The 16,888-nt window shown below is 39.9% G+C and overlaps 1 protein-coding gene across 1 annotated transcript in view; it reads left to right on the top strand.

Moving 5' to 3' along the window:
• The window catches only part of LOC109916791 (nuclear receptor subfamily 6 group A member 1), a 366,169-nt gene that overhangs the window by 86,700 nt on the left and 262,581 nt on the right, over window positions 1–16,888 (top strand). The window contains exon 2 of the mRNA XM_048613642.1: window positions 6,288–6,344. Coding sequence (XP_048469599.1) covers window positions 6,288–6,344 — 57 coding nt within the window. The remainder of the gene's footprint in view (window positions 1–6,287; window positions 6,345–16,888) is intronic.

The following is a 16,888-nucleotide window of genomic DNA, read 5'->3' as shown; positions in this document are numbered from 1 at the left end:
TAAGTGGTATTTAAAAATTTATCTCTTCTGCAAATTCTTGGTGGCAAACTGTTATCATTCTTGTTTTTAAAAAAAAAGATTCTTCTGATTCTAAATTTTCCTTTATTTATTCATTCAAAATTAATGAATGTTCGTACAGCTGAGGGTGCTGATTCTGTAAAATGGTTTAATGGGTCAATGGAAAAGAACTTAATTTTGGAGTCTAACCATATCAAGAACAATGCAAAGTGCTTCAAAACCAATGAATTGCTTTTGAAGTGCTGACCCATTGTTATATTGGTGAAAACAATGGCCAATTTGCACAGAGGCACCATAGTCAACAATTGAAATGAATAGCCAGTTGATCTGTTTTTGATTAGTTAGCCAGAGGAACTCATTTTAAATCAAATATTGAAAATTTCCTGCTTTTCTTAAAGTAGTACCATGGATCTTTTATATTCATCTGGAAAGGATATTAGTTCATTGACCAAAAAGCCTGCAACATTCCACTCTCCTTCAGACAGCACTGATGTTTTCTGGGATATATCTTTAAATCTTGAATAGGAAGTTGAACATACGATGCTGTGTTGTGTATTTCGTGGTCCTGTTGATTAAATATCTGTCTATGCTGACTACAACTATTGATTGATTTACTGTTGTCACATGTACTAAGATACAGTGAAAAGTGTTGTTTTGCATTCTATGCAGGCAGATTGTACAATACAACGTGCATCAGGGTAGCAGAACAGAGTGCAGAATACACTGTTACAGCTGCAAAGAAGGTGCAGAGCAGAGATTACAATTAACATTTGAGGGGTCCAGTCAAAAGTCTGTTAACAGCAGGGAAGAAGTTGTTCTTGAATCAATTCATACATGTATTCAAACTTTTATATATCTTCTGCCTGATGGAAGAGGATGGAAGAGAGTATAACTGAGGTGGGAGGGGTCTTTGGTTATGTTGGCCACTTTCCCAAGGCAGTGGCAAGTACAGATGGAGTCAATGGATGGAAGACTGGTTTGTGTGATGGACTGGGCTGTGTTCACGACTCTTGGTGGTCTCTTGCGGTCTTGGGAAGAGTGCTTGCCACACCATGCTGTGATCTATCCAGATAGGATACTTATTATGTTGCATCTATAAAAGTTGGCATGAGTTCTTGTGGACATGCTGAATTTCCTTAGCCTCCTGAGGAAGTAGAGATGTTGTGCTTTTTTGACTGTCATGTCAATGTGGGTGGATCAGGATAGATTGTTGGTGATCATCACTCCCAGGAACTTGACACTTCTGACCATTTCCACCTCAGCACCATTGATGCAGACAGGGATGTGCCCTCCACACCGCTTCCTGAAGTCGGTGACCAGCTCCTTCATTTTGCTGACATTGATGGAGGCACTGTACGCCCCAAGGTGAGGCTTTTTTCCTTAATCTGTTGTTTGCTGTAAACTTTCTCTGATCTGAAGTTGTTTCTCAGGCCAATGTGGATGATGCTTGCCTCCAAACTTCCGTGACTTTTTGAACAATTACTCTTCCATTCAGCTCTCACTGTGATTCTTCTGTTTGCCTGTATTTTTACTCCTGGTGCGATGTGGCCTTTATTTTGTTTATTGTTTCATGCAATGTGGATGTCGCAGGCAAAAAAAAACATTTATTGTCATTCCTAAGTTATGCTTGAACTGAGAGAAGCTTGATAGGCCATTTCAGAGGATAATTGTTGCGAATATCTAGTTTGTGTGTTTCAGTATAAATTTTAATATGAAGAAATAAAGTTTAACAGTAGAAAATAGGATAAATGCAGTCGAAGCACCTTGCTGTCTGTAGCACTTAAAAAGTTGCGGTCATGTTGCCTTAAGAGTTTAACAACTAAAAAAGTAGCAGAAACTGCAGGTGGACTTGCTGAGCTGGAGACGTAGTTGAACTGCTTGTAGTAATGACAAAACAGAATGTTTGCTTGCTTAAATTAGCTAAAAAGCATTTGGTGATCTCTGAGAAGCTGTAAAACTCATTTGTCTCCTCAGATCACAGAAGTAAGTGTAAATGAACGGTATTAATATAAAAGTTGGACTACAGCTAGATATTTCATCAACAGGACAGCCAAATAAACAACAAATTTTTCATTTGTTGCAGGTCTGGAAATGGAGGGGCAAGATAAAATAGAAATACCAGCATTTGAGACCTAATCATTTTATGGATTATAAGAACAAGGGGATAAACAGCAAAATCATTAAAAAAACATATTAAATTTAATACTGATGCTGAGCGAATAAGTGTAATAAATCAAAAGTTACTGTTGAAACCCTGAACATACAGCCACCCAGTGCCCAGAGCATATAAACAGCAGTGTTATGTACTATTAGATTAATGGGAAAATTCCATAACTTTTTTGTACATTTTTCACCTAATTCAGAGCAGGCTATGTTATCATGGAGATTGGTGGAGTTTAAGAAGGTTCTCTGCTTTTGATTTTTGTCTTTACTGGGACAGAAGATAGCTGCATTTTGATGCTGGGAGATTACAGAAGCAAAAGTGGCTTCAGGCAGTTAGTTCTCAGGCTGTGACCCAGGAAATAGCGGATCTGTGCCGCCGATAAAGGTCAGAGTTAAAAAGAACCCCTAGGAGCCATTAATAGTTCAGTGCAGATGCTGGCAGAAATCTTTAATGTCAGCATTTAACTTGTGTGTTTGTTGGTGTTGTGAATCATCACTACCTCCAACACCCACCCAAATCCCTTGGGATAGCCAGGGCTGTGACAGGTATTTGTTAAGAAGCAATTAACTTCATTGTCAACTTTGGATTCAGGATTCAATTGTCAGTGCAGTGGTTTCCTGGGCTGGTTGAAACTGGTCAGGTGAAACTAAGTGAGAGGGTAGTGGGGATCAATAGGGCTGAGAAATTGATAGGTTGGGAAGCCCTTAAAATATTTTAAACAACCTATTTGGACATGTTATGGTATACTTCTGTGCCAGGTTGGAACTTAAACCTAGATCTTCTGGCCTGGAAGCAAGGACACCATCAATGCACCACAACAGCCCTTAGAAAAGCTTTTAAATACTGAAATATCATGACCTTTTTTTAAAAAATCTTGAGTGGGAGATGTTTCCTCATGGGACTTGTTCCTAGACTGTATTTTTCAATGTTGGACACCATTTCTGCTAACCTGGACTCTTGATTGTAATCTCTACTTCCCAGCTGCCAACATGAGAGCAGCTCTGGTGTTTGAGGGCTTCAAGAAGGCTGCTCCCTCCAGCAGGCTTATTCTTTGTGAGGCAGCAATGTGGGGCTTTTGTTCAGGAATGGGGAGTAATTGGAACAAGCTGGAGGAGGGGTGGTAGGATTGAGAGTGCTTTAAAGAGAGTTTCTGCCTTGTGTCTCCCCTTGCTCCTTCTCCTTGTGTTCCTAGTGCTCCTGTGAGAGGACTTTGCACTTAAAGATCTGAACAGTTATGTTGAGACTACCCCATCTTACTTAAATTGGCAGACTAAATCTACAGGTCACTTGTCAGGAACCAACATGCACTTTGTTGGCTGTCTTGGCTGATACTCCAGGTCACTACCCTTTGCTGCAGGTTCACTCAAAAGCCTTTGATGTAGAATCATGCAAAGGTTACACCACAGAAAGATGCCATTCACCCCATAGTGAATTTGCTAGCTGAAGAAAATAGTCACTCCTTTTATTCCCGCTTTCCAGCACCTTGCAGGTTACAGTGCTTCAGGTATAGGTCCAGGTTCCTTTTTAAATGATTTCAGGAAATCTGCTTCAAGCTACAAACTGGAAAGTGAATTCCAGACACTCCAGGCCACTACTCTCCATGTGAAAAATGTTTTACTCATGTAGCCTTTAATCCATGTACCAATCACTTTAAATCGGTGCCCCCTGGTAGTTGAACTCTATGTAAGGACTGCAGCACTTCAAGGGGTAGCTCCCCACCATCTGCTCTAGGGCACTTTGTGTTGGGTGCTAAATGCTGGATATTGAAATATGTAATCTGAAGGAGGGAGAAGTCTTGTGCAGAATTGCTGTTCAAAATGTTTCTGGAACCCTTGGCAGTTTAAAGTTTTTAGTTAAAAAAAGTTTAAAGTTGTCTTCATTTCAAGGATTTTTTGAAAAAATCATGCGTGGTATCTGGGCGCTGCGGGATGGGCATTGTTGCCCATCCTAGTTGTCCTTTAGAAGGTGATGGTGAGCTGTTTTCTTGAACTGCAGCAATCCATTTGGTGTAGATACACTCATAATGCCATTAAGAGTTCCAAGATTTTGTCTTAGCAACACTGAGGGAACAGTGATACATTTTTAAATCAAGATAGTGAATGGATCAGAAGGGAACTCGCAGATGGTGGTATTTCCATGCATTTGCTGCCCTTGTCCTTCTAGATGGTAGTGGTTGTGGGTTTGCTTCAAATCAAAGTTCCCCAGGGATCGGTGCTAGGTCCACTTTGTTTGAAATTTATATAAACGATTTGGATGAGAATTTAGGAGGCATGATTAGTAAGTTTGAGGATGGTACCAAAATTAGTGACTATATTCGATAGTGAAGAAGGTTATCTAAAATTACATAGGGATCTTGATTAGTTGGACCAATTGGCTGAGGAGTGGCAGATGGAACTTAATTTGGATAAATGCAAGTTATTGCATTTTGGTAAAACAAACAAGGGCAGAACTTATACAGTTAATAGTAGGGCCTTGGGGAGTGTTGTCAAACCGAGAGATCCAGTGGTTCAGGTACATAGTTCTTTGAAAGTTGCATCACGGACCGGGTGGTTGAGAAGGCATTTAGCATGTTTGCCTTCATTGCTCAGATCATTGAGTATAGGAGATGGGATATCATGTTGAGGTTGTACAGGACGTTGTTGAGGTGTCTTCTGGAGTTCAGTGTACAACTATGGTAGCCCTTCTCTAGGAAGAATGTTATTAAATTGGAGAGGATTCAGAAAAGGTTCACCAGGATGTTGCCGGGACTGGAAGGTTTGAGTTACAAGGATAGGCTGAAATTTCTTTCCTTGGAGAGTAGAAGTTTAGGGGGTGACCTCAGAGGTTTATAAAATCATAAGGGGCATAGATAAGGTGAATAGCAAAGGTCTTTTCCCTAAGGTGGGTGAGTTCAAAACTAGGGGGCATATTTTTATGGTGACTAGAGAAAGATTTAAAAAGGACCTGAGGGGCAACTTTTTCACACAGAGGGTGGTCCACGTGTGGAGTGAATTGCCAGAGGAGGTGATAGATGCATAGTACAGTTAGAACATTTAAAAGATGTTTGGATCGGTACATGATTAAGAACGGTTGAGAGGATATGAGCCAAACGCAGGCAAATGGGCCTAGTTTACTTTAGAAAACGTGGTCAGCATGGATGGGTTGGACTGAAAGTTGTGTTTCTGTGCTGTATGACTCTGACTCTTCGTGGAACTCTGTCTTACCAAAGCCAATCTATTGAAACTTTTGAAGATTTACGATTTGTTATGTTATTAGATTTCTATCACTTGACTCACCTTTGAACCTTAGTGCTGAATCTAAAATTTATCGATTAATTGCACAAGACAACCCAGTACAATAGGCATGGCATCTATTGCTGATTTGTGATGACTGACTGATTGACTTTAATGATTAGTGGTTGAAATCTGGTAACTACTTAGCTATGTTATTGGACTAATAACCCAAGGGATTATGAGTTCAAATTCCACCACAGCAGGTTGTAAAATTGGATTAAATCAATTTGGTCACTTGTGGGCGATTGTCAGAAAAATCCTTGTAAGAAACTATTAGATTGTCTTCAAAATCCATTATTCATTCACGTCTATCGGAGAAGGGAGCCTATTATCTCTACCCATGCTGGTCTTTGTGTGATTCTAGTTCCACACTCAATCTCTTATTCAGAGTAATTAGGAATTCCAAGTATCTTCCAAGATTAATTATGGTTAAACTCAAAGATTTTTATCATTAGCCAATGCCAGTTTATTAATGCAAATTACCATGACAGCGCTGTTGTCACTGTTACACGGTTAGGTGTTGAGGAATACATAAACTATGTAGGTAGGTATTGTAATCTGAAGAGTCTAAAGTGTTGCAAGCTCAAGTGTGGTTTAGGTATCATCTTGGCATCTGTTCCAACTCTCAAATTCAAGCAGTTCCACCCCTCTGATAAGACCAGTTACGTTACCTTGTTTAGTCAATTGACTGTTTAACTATTTTTGGAAAGTTCAATCCACACATGATAAATGGCAATCTGGGAGAATGTATTTTCAATATAATCTTGCACGTAGTTTACCTGGCTCTTGTCACATATGGCTATATTTGACCTCTTTTTCTGAATCTTCTGTAGGTACAGATGTACAGCATTTGGAATCCTCATCAGTGCTTCAGATGAACTCGGTGAACAGTGAGTAAATGTTGACGAATAATTGAAGTTACAAATGCTTTTGCTCTTATAAATATACATTTTTGTTCTTTCTTTCTAGCGTATTGTCTATGCTCTAGTATTTTTATGCTTAATAAGAATATATTTACTTCTAAAAGTAATTTTCCCTGTAAAAGATTGCACAGAATATGGCAGAGAGGGCAATAAAATAATAAAATAAATGTGCTATTATTATGCAAAAGTGTTCATTTTAAAATAAAGAATAGCTTTATCTTTGTCAGTAAGTAAGGATAAACTCGATGCTAGATATTATCTTGGAAAATCCTTTTTCCCCTCTCCACTACCTCTGGCAATTTTACCTCCCCTACACCTTCAGGTAGTATATTTGTGAATAAGAACAAAGTTTTCTGTACAGCTGCATCCCTTTTTCCATTTATTCATTAAATCAAACTGTCCCAAGCTTCTGACAGCACTGGCCCTACATTTGCACCTTTCACAAATTTCCCTTGTATCTCCCCTCAAACCTATCTGAGCTTCTTTATGAAACCTGTCTCTTATTTACCATCAGGGCACAAATAATATTTTTTTCTTGGGCTTATTTTGAGACTTTCTTGAGCTGTGTTTTGGCCTTCAGGACTTTTTTTTTTCAATTCTCACTAACTCATTTATTAGGTGATGCAGCCACATGGTAACAAAATATTCTGTATTCGTTAACATTTTGGACATTTGGATCCTCATAGAAGCATAATTGGAAGAATGCATCAAAATTCTCAACAATTATCAGCCATGCAGGCTAGGTGGGTTAGCCATGGTAAATTGCCCTGTAGTGACCAGGGATGTGCCTCTTTCCATGTGTAGGGAATCTATGATTCTATATGATGCTATAATATTAAACTTGAATCTGTTACAGCAAGGGAAGTATTAATATCTTAGACTCCACAGAATTTAAATTAGCACACTTAGAGGCATAAGATATCTATAAATGTTTTTTTAAAAATTGTTCCTTCCCCTTTGCAGCCTCCCTTCACTGTTACCCCATTGCAGACTTTCACTATTATTTCCCCTTCCCGCCTGCTGTCCTCCTTTTACTCCATCCTTCCATCTTGGCTTAATCCCTCAGTAGGTACTCCCACTTTCCCTCCTTCTGGTACTTTTCACCCCCCCACACTGCCTTATTATAGGCTATTCCCACTGACCTCCTCCCCGTGTGTCTCCCTCTACCACTCTTTCTCTCAGTGTCTCTCTCTATCTCTCTCTGTCTCGCTTTGTGTGTGTGTGTGTGTGTCTTTCTTTCTCCCTATCTGTCTCTCTCTTTTCTGTCCCTGTCTCTCTATTTCTGTCTCCTCATGTATTTCGAACATTGCTTATAACTAAGCAGAAGAAACTATTTTGCAAGAAACTCTTGATTACCCAATTTCTTCCCCTATCCTCCCAGTAACCTATGTCACAAATAGTTTCCTCTTCTCAGATACTATCCCTCTTCTTTTCAAAACTTCCATCATCAGGTCTTGCCTCAAAGGGAGTACCAACCTCCAACTTTTCTTAAAACTATGCCATCTTTCCTGCAGTTCCATGAATATGTAGTCAGCTCTTCAGCCCTGTCACAGCAGTTCAATATCCCTAAGCAACGTTACAAATGACATTCTCTGGCTTCCTGTTTCATCTCTTTGATCCTCACTACAGTCTTTGACAAAGTTGAGTAATACCTGTCCTCTGTTATCTATCTCAGTTGGAATAGCTTTGTTTGATACCATTCTTTATGTATACAATTGTAACCAAACCATAAGAAGTAATGTATTATCTTCTTATCCCTCCACTATTTCTTCCAGTTAGTCAGCAAGAGTCTAACCATTGCCACCTCAGCTACCTCTTTTATGTACTGGCTATTGGTGACGTCATAAGAAGACATGAATTCACTTCCTGATGTATTCAAACAATTCCTAGCTCAATTCCTTGTTCTCTAATATTGAGCTGCAGATGAACTACAGCATTTTCCAGTTATGGTTTTTATCTTTCTCATTAATTACACCCCCATGGGAAACTATCTCAGGATGGACCAAATTTAGTAGTTCTGGCTTTGTTGGTCCAGTTCTGAGGAAGGGTCACGGGACCCGAAACGTTAACTGTTTTCTCCTCCACAGATGCTGCCGGACCTGCTGAGCTTTTCCAGCAACTTTGTTTTAGTTCTGGCTTTGTGTTTGACTAGGTTTCGGACGCCATGTCCTGTATATATAAAGGACTATTGACTTGCATCTGTGATGTCCCTTCCTCCACATCCCCTGTGTTCATTTGTTGCTGAAATAATCATCAACGTCAATCAAGACAGTCATGTTCAAACTACCCTAATGCTCACCTTGCTGGCCTTCTATTTGCCACGTTCCATATACCAGCTCATTGAAAACTCGCTGCAATATATTAACTTTCTGCAACTATCCAGTGTAGGTGCATCTATTCTGTCATGACAATCTATTTTTACATGTAAGCATCAGCACTGTGAGCATCTTAGTATGTCTGTTAGCCTTCTGCATCTGTCTGTTTATGGATGCCAAAAGCAACAGAAGCGATTGGTTCGTTATATAAAATATTCAGCACTAATTTTATTTCATGGTTCATAATCACATGGAATTTGAATTCAATAAAAAGAAATCTGAATTAAGAATCTCTAATGACGACTGTGAATCCATTGTCGATTGTCGGAAAAGCCCATCTGGCTTGCTAATGTCCTTTAGGGAAGGAAACTGCCATCCTTACCTGGTCTGACCTACGTATGATTCCAGTCCCACAGTAATGTGGCTGACTCTTAGCTGCCCCTCTGGGCCATTACGGATGGGCAATAAATGCTGGCCCAGCCAGTGACGCCCTCATCCCATGATGAATTAAAAAATTAAGGTACTTGTTGAAGTGACCAATGCAAATATAGAAGAATGTAAGAAAATGGGTTTAAATGGGGAGGATCCTTTATTATAATTCAATTATAATAATTATAATTCAGAACACAAATCCAAGTTTTACAATACCACCCAAGAGAAAGAGTTTAGCTGAAAATGTCAAGTGGAAAATGCAGTAATATTTAAAAAAGTTAGATTACTGTACAAATAATACTGTAAAACTTAGTTTTTACTCTGAGAAGCATTTTTGAGAACTAAGGGAAATAGTTAGCTCACGATACAAATTTTCAAGTTTTGTCCAAGGGTTTTCTTGAACAGAGACATTTGGGCTGCAGTTTGCATTCACTGATCAGTGAGTTGTTTCAAAATAAAACCCACCGACAGCAATGAATGTTTATCGCAACCTTTTATTGAATATTGTATTTCTGCTACTCTTCAACTTTTATAGTTTAACAAATCTTTTTAGGAAAAGTCATTTGAATTTAAAAACATAATATTCCAAGTATATTTAAATGTTTATGGAAATATTATCCATATTACTGAGCCGAGTAATAAATGCCTCGGATATTCTGAGCAATGGAATTTTGACCTTGTGTATCTTTCTTTCATGTGGCATTGCTGATTAGGCAAGCATTTGTTCCCCATCCCCAAGTGCCCTTGAACTGAATAGCTTGTGAGCCTGTTGCAGGCGGTAATCACATTGCTGAGGATCTGGTGTAACTGAAACTAATTTTATGGTTGATTTATTAGTTGATTTGAAATTACACCAGTTTCCATGTTGAAATTTGAACCCATGTCTTTAATGCATTAGCTTTGTCCTCTGGTTTGCCAGTGACATCATCACTGCGCAGTATATTGTTTGTAGCTGCTTGTATATGATAGCCTATATCCCAGGTTAGATACAATACCTTTGATATTCCAATTTTTAAAACGTTTACTCTGTATAATTCTTGCTTTTTTGGCATTTGTATTACATGGATCATGTCAAGTTCCAAAGGGTAAAATTATGGATTTCGTTGGTGTCATTAGCAAGATTCTGAAAAGATTCAGTTCAGATGTTGGTGGTTTTATATTTTTTTAATCATTCATCAGGCTTTAAGCACTATACAGGTACTGTTAAATTTGATCATTTAGAATGGTAAAATTTTATGCATCTAAAGTGCTACCCACAAAACTGCTTGAGCAGCAGTTGGAATCACCAAAGAGCACCCAAATGGCAGAAAGTGTCATAGCTAGAAGTTGTATAAATGTGGTCACACCCAGGGTACAGGAAGAAAAATGGTTGACTGCTAGATGGGGCAGGCAGTCAGTGCAGGAGTCCACTGCAGCTGTCCCCCTGTCAAACAAGTATTCTGTTTTGGATGCTGATGAGGGGGATGGCCCATCAGGTGACAGCAGTAGCAGCCAGAGCAATGGCACCATGGTTGGTGGCCCTGTTGTTCAGAGGGGAGGCACAGAGCGTAGTAGAGCAATAGTAATTGGAGATTCAATAATCAGAGACACAGGCACTTCTGTTGCTACAAGAGAGACTCTGGGATGGTATGTTGCCTCCGTGGTGCCAAGATCATTGATGTCTCTAAGGTACAGGGCATCCTGAAACAGGAGGGTAAACAGGTAGAAGTCATTGTCCATTTTGGCACAAATGACATAGGTAAGAAGAGTGCCACGGTCCTACAATGACAATTAGAGAGTTAGGTAGTAAACTAAAAAGCAAGACCTCCAGGGTAGTAATCTCAGGATTATTCCCTGTGCCATATACTACTGAGGCTAGGAACAGAGATGGAGTACAGTTGAACATGTGGCTAAAGAAGTGGTGAAAGGCGGAGGGCTTCAGACATGTGGATCATTGGGATGCCTTCCCAGGGAAGGTGAGACCTGTACAAGAAGGACGTGATGCACCTAAGCTGGAGGATCACTGACATCCTGGCAGGAAGGTTCTATACTGCATCTCTGGTGGGTTTAAACAAGTGTGGCATGTGGGGAGAAATGGAGCAGGAGGTCAGTAAGTATAGAGACTGGGGAACAGCTTGCATCTAAGGCAAATATGCTAAGAGCAAGTGCAGTTAGGGAGAGGTTGCTGAGGTCAGTGGAACTGGAGACTTGGACCGTATTTGCTTGGATTATTGTATGCAATCATGTTGTTGCTGTCACAGAGACATGGTTGAAAGAGAGACAGGATTGGCAGCTTAACGTTCTGGGATATTGATGTTTTAGATGAGACAGAGGAAGAAGCAAAAGAGGTGAGTGAGTTGCATTTACTGGTTAGGGAGCATTTCACAGTTGTGTTCAGGGAGGACACCCTGGGGGGATCTTGCAACGGGGTATTAGGGGTAGACCTCAAGAATAGGAAGGGTGCATCACAATGCTGGGATTGTACTACAGACCTCCCAGCTGCCAGCAGGAGGTAGACAAAGAGGTACGTAGTCAGATTCTGGAATGATGTGAAAATAACAGCGTTATTGTGGTGGGTGATTTTAACTTCCCCATATTGACTGGGACTCCATTAGTGCCAGGCATTTGGATGGGGAACAATTTGTCAGGTATGTCCAGGACTTTTTTGAAACAGTATGTGGATAGGCCAGTGAGGGAGGGGGCCTTACTGGACCTGAAATTGGGAAATGAGCCTGACCAGGTGATCAAAGTTTCAGTGGGGGAGCATTTTGGGAATAGTGACCATAATTCTGTAAGTTTTTGGATATTTATGAATAAGGACAACAGTGGAACTTGGATGAAAGTGTTAAATAGTGAAGGCCAACTATAACAGAATTGGGCAAGAATTGGAGGATGTGGATTGGGAGCGGCTGATTGAGGGTAAATCCACATCCGACATATGGGAGTCTTTTAAGGATCAATTGATTAGAGTGCAGGAAAACATGTCCCTGTGAAAATGAAGGACAGGAATGGCAGGATTCAGGAAATTTGGACGACAGGGGAAATTATCATAGTTTTTAAAAAAAAAAAAATCATATTCTAAGGTCTAGGCAACTAAAAACAGATAAAGTCCTTGAACAGGGGGTTAGGAGGACTAAAGAGGCAATGAAATTTCCTTGGTAAGCAGGGTTAAGGAGAATCCCAAGGCATTTTAATCATCTGTTAGGAGCAAGAGGGTAGCTAGGGCAAGAGTAGGCCCACTCAAGGCTGATGGAGGGATGTTATGGAGCTAGAGGAAATGAATGAGATTCTGAATGAGACTTTACTTCGGTATTCGCCACAGAAAGGGACGTGAGGGATATTGAGGTTAAGGAAAGCAGTGTGAATATTCTCAGGCAAGTCAATATAAAGAAGGAAGAAGTGTTGGATGCCTTGAAATGCATTAAGGTGGATAAATCCCCAGGGCCAAATGGGATCTATCCCAGGATACTTTGGGAGGCAAGGGAGGAAATAGCTGAGGCCTTAACAGATATCTTTGCATCCTCTTTGGCCTCGGGTGTGGTTCCAGAAGACTGGAGAATGGCCAATGTTGCTCCTTTGTTTAAGATGGAAAATAGAGAAAATCCAGATAATTACAGGCCAGTGAACCTGACATCAGTGGAGGGTAAGCTGTCGGAGAAATACTAAGAGACAGGATTTATTCACATTTTGGAAGTGAATGGACTTGTTAGTGATAAGCAGCATGGGATTTGTGCGGGGAAAGTTATGTTTCACCAACTTGATTAAGTTTTGTTGAGGAGGCGACAAGAATGATTGAGGGAAGGGCAGTGGATGTTATCTACATTGTCTTTAGTAAGGCATTTGAAAAGGTACCTCATGGCAGGCTGATACAGAAGATAGAGAGTCATGGAATCTGGGGCGAGCTGGCTAGACGAATACAAAACTGGCTTGGTTGTAGAAGACAGAGAGTAGCGGTGGAATGGTACTTTTTTGGAATGGAGATCAGTAGCTAGTGGTGTTCCACAGGGAACAGTGCTGAGACCTTTTATTGTTTGTCTTATATATAAATGTATAAATGATCTGGAGGAAAATGTAGGTAGTCTGAGTTGCAGATAGTGAGGAGGATTGTCAAAGCATCCAGCAGAATGTAGATAGAATGCAAAGTAGGGCAAAGAAATGGCAAATGGAGATTAATTCGGATAAATGCGAAGTGATGCATTTTGGAAGATCAAATGCAGATGTGGATTATGTAATAAATGGCAGAACCCTTAGGAGCATTGACATACAGAGGGATCTGAGTGTACAGGTCCACATATCCCCAAAAGTGGCAACACAGGTGGATAAGGTGGTCAAGAAGGCATACAGCACATTTGCCTTCATCGGTCAGGGCATCGAATATAAAAGTTGGCAAGTTATATTACAGCTGTACAAAACTTTAGTTGGGTACATTTGGAATATTGCTTGCAGTTCTGGTCACCACACTACAAGAAGGTGTGGATGCTTTGGAGAGAGTGCAGAGAAGGTTTACCAGGATGCTGACTGGTCTGGAGGGTTTTGGTAAGAAGAGAGGTTGGGTAAACTCTGTTTTCACTGAGGCTGAGGGGCGACTGAATAGAGTTCTACAAAATTATGAGAGGCGCAGATAGGATGGATAGTCAGAGGCCGATTCCCAGGGTGGAAAGCCCAACTACAAGAGGGCACAGCTTCAAGGTGATAGGGGAAAGCTTAGGGGAGAAGTGCCAGGAAAATTTTTTCACAGAGGGTGGTAGATACCTGGAATGCACTGCCAGTGAAAGTGTTTGAAGCAGGCATGTTAGCAATGTTTAAGGAGTACCTTGATAGGTGCATGAACAGGAAGCAAACAGAGACTTAGATACTGCACATGGGCAACAAGTAGCGGGCCTACATAAGGACTAGGAGTTGGTGCAGGCTTGGTGGGCTGAAGGGCCTGTCCCTGTACTGTATTGTATTGTATTGTATTTTATTATTATAAAGTATTCAATTGAAATATGATGCAATATTCTTGGACCACAGCAGTTTGAACTTACTTTTGTAACTTGATACCAAAGTCTAGGGTTACTTTTGTTTTTTTAAAATTTAACCTATTTTTCTAATTAACCTGTTCAGAAATGTTATTACGGTCCTTTAGAACAGATGGGACTTGAACCTGGGCATTACTACTGCACCATAAGAGAGCCTCGGTCTTTTTTTAATAGGACCCAATTGTGCCCTTCATTTTTTCCAATCATCCGTTGAGACAGTAGACATAATTGCGTTCAGCTGCTGAAATAATTATTTGGCACAGGCACTAAGCTTGATGCCGCTGATATGATTCATTTAGAGTTATGCATTGAGATTCTATTAGAAATGATTAAGATAGAGTGAAACACTTGTTCACTGTACAGTTCTTGGTTCTTATCGGTGTTAATTGGTACCTACAATTCAAAGAAGAAATACTTCACTGCTCGGGTGACACAAATTCTTGTTGAATGGCTGTGCTTGGGGAGCAACAACTTAGCCCAAGTTCTACCACTTACGGATGATATTTCAACAGCTTATGCATGCCATTCTTTTGTGTCTTGGGCTGTTTGCCTTAGTCAGTATCATTAAGTCTAGATATGCTTGGACCTAGTTGATGTTTAGAGGGAAGTTGTTTGATATCAAACTCCTGGAGGGATGTGCACCACCATAATTATCAATATTTCTGGTGGAGGGACCTATTAGATCATGGCTAGTTTGATCTCTCAAGACCTTCACTTACCTGATATGTGAATTCACTGCATACGTTCGCTGTTGTTTTCCCCCACTTTAAGAGATTAATATATTTTCTTGCTGCTGTTGAGCTTGAACAGCCTTTTAATATCATTCTGAACACAAAAATGTAGATAGGTGGTGGAATATACTGTGAGGACCAAACTAATTTTGAAACATTCTGGCTAAACCTAGTCTTAATCTTTCTATGGATTGATGACTTTTATTCCATAGAAGTGCAGAGTTTGAAGAAGATCACTGTTGCGCCATTGTACAAATTGCAGTAAGATTCACAGTAACGTTTTGCATTTTTCTGTATTCCCTCTCACAGCACTTTTAAACCAAAAGGGTTTGGGGGCATATGTAATAAATTAATTTTTCTTGCTCAGGCAGCTGATTGTGCTTTCTTTAAGGCTAGTATGCATTTTCTATTGTTAATTCAGCAGTAATATACCAAGTATTCTTCAAAATTTTGAATCATGTTTTGCAGACCAGGATCTCGATGTGGGACAAATTTACCATACTTCAAGGGGTTCACTGAGATGTGGAAAATCTGCCATCAGATCAATCCTCCAGATTTTCTCAGCACTGGGCATCACAGCATCTGGCTGTGCTTAGGTCCTGTTGATGAACTTTGGAAAGAGGTTTGCTGACCATCTTTTTAGAGTTTCTGGGCTGAAGAGTAGTTCCCAGATTTGGGAAACACACTACCACTCATGGAGTGTGTAATTGATCAAGGATTTGGCATCCTGGACCTTAATAATTGTGACATTGAGTACAAAACCTATTAAGTTATGCTAAACCTGTATAAAATACAATTTTAGCCTTAACGAAAGTGTTGCACTCAGTTTTAGGTAGCACACTTCAGAAAAGATGTGAAGACATTAGAAAGAGTGGTAATTAGATTTGTAGGAATGATTCCTGAGATAAGGAACACTGTTATTTGGTTTTGAGGAGTTTTTACTATTTTCCATAGAGAAGAGAAGATTCACAGATTTGACTGAAGTATTCAAAATCATGAATGGTCTGGACAGATAAATAGGGAGAAATTGTTCTGATTGGTAGTGGAAAAATAGAGAACCAGAACAGCACAGATTTAAGATAATTGGTAAAGGAAGCAATAGCAACTTGAGTAAAACCTTTTAGGCAACAAATGATTAGCTTGTGAGGTACACTGAGTGTTGTGGAGGCAGATTCAAACTTGACTTTCAAAGAGAATTGCATGATTACCTGGAGATGAAACCTTTTGAGGGCTATGGATAAAAATTGGGTAGGGAATAGCTGCACGAATTGTTCCTTCAGAGAGCTAGCATAGATGTGATGGGTGAAATGACCACCACTTGTGCAGTAACCCTTCTATGATTGTACTACCAAACAACCAAAAGTTGAGCATTACTGAAGAAAAGACACTTTGTCAAGGCTTTTTGTCTTGTATTCATTAGGACAGTTCACAAGAATACCAATTCAAGAATAAAACAAGCATTTACACTGCATAAGAGGAGAGTGCCCATTGGTTGGCAATTGGACTCTGAATGATAGAGACATTTCTGTGGGAAAGCACCAATTAGTGTTAATTGACAGTTAATTGCCAGATTTTTAGTTAAAAGTTTAAACCAGGCAGTTTGATTCTGGTCAGTGCCTTGTCCTGAGAAATGGATGACTTAATGCCTGTCAATTATTTTGTTGAGTTGTAAACAGGTGCAGTGTGTGCAAATATTGTTTATGTCTACAATGAACAGGGCCCTACGTTAATGTAGCTTCTAGTACACGTGTGTCAAATTGTGGCTGACAGTTCAACTGTTCATGCTGGCAAAACTGCACATAACTTCCAACATTAAATGTGATTTTACAATTTGAGCCCATTTGCTGGTTAGTCCTGAGTGTGTGAATAAGTAGGTGGACAATTCATTTAACATCAGCAAATTTGGTCACCGCACACAATCCCTTTGTCCAAGCCATTGATGTAGAATGTAAATCGTTGAGAATCCAGCATAATCTCTGTGGCAGAGATAGTAGGAACTGCAGATGCTGGAGAATCCGAGACAACAAGGTGCA

Source organism: Rhincodon typus, chromosome 28, assembly GCF_021869965.1.
Source record: "Rhincodon typus isolate 14 chromosome 28, sRhiTyp1.1, whole genome shotgun sequence".
Classification (NCBI taxonomy): Eukaryota; Metazoa; Chordata; class Chondrichthyes; order Orectolobiformes; family Rhincodontidae; genus Rhincodon; species Rhincodon typus.
The sequence above is the reverse complement of the archived record's forward strand: the minus strand, read 5'-3'. Positions and strand labels throughout refer to the sequence as shown.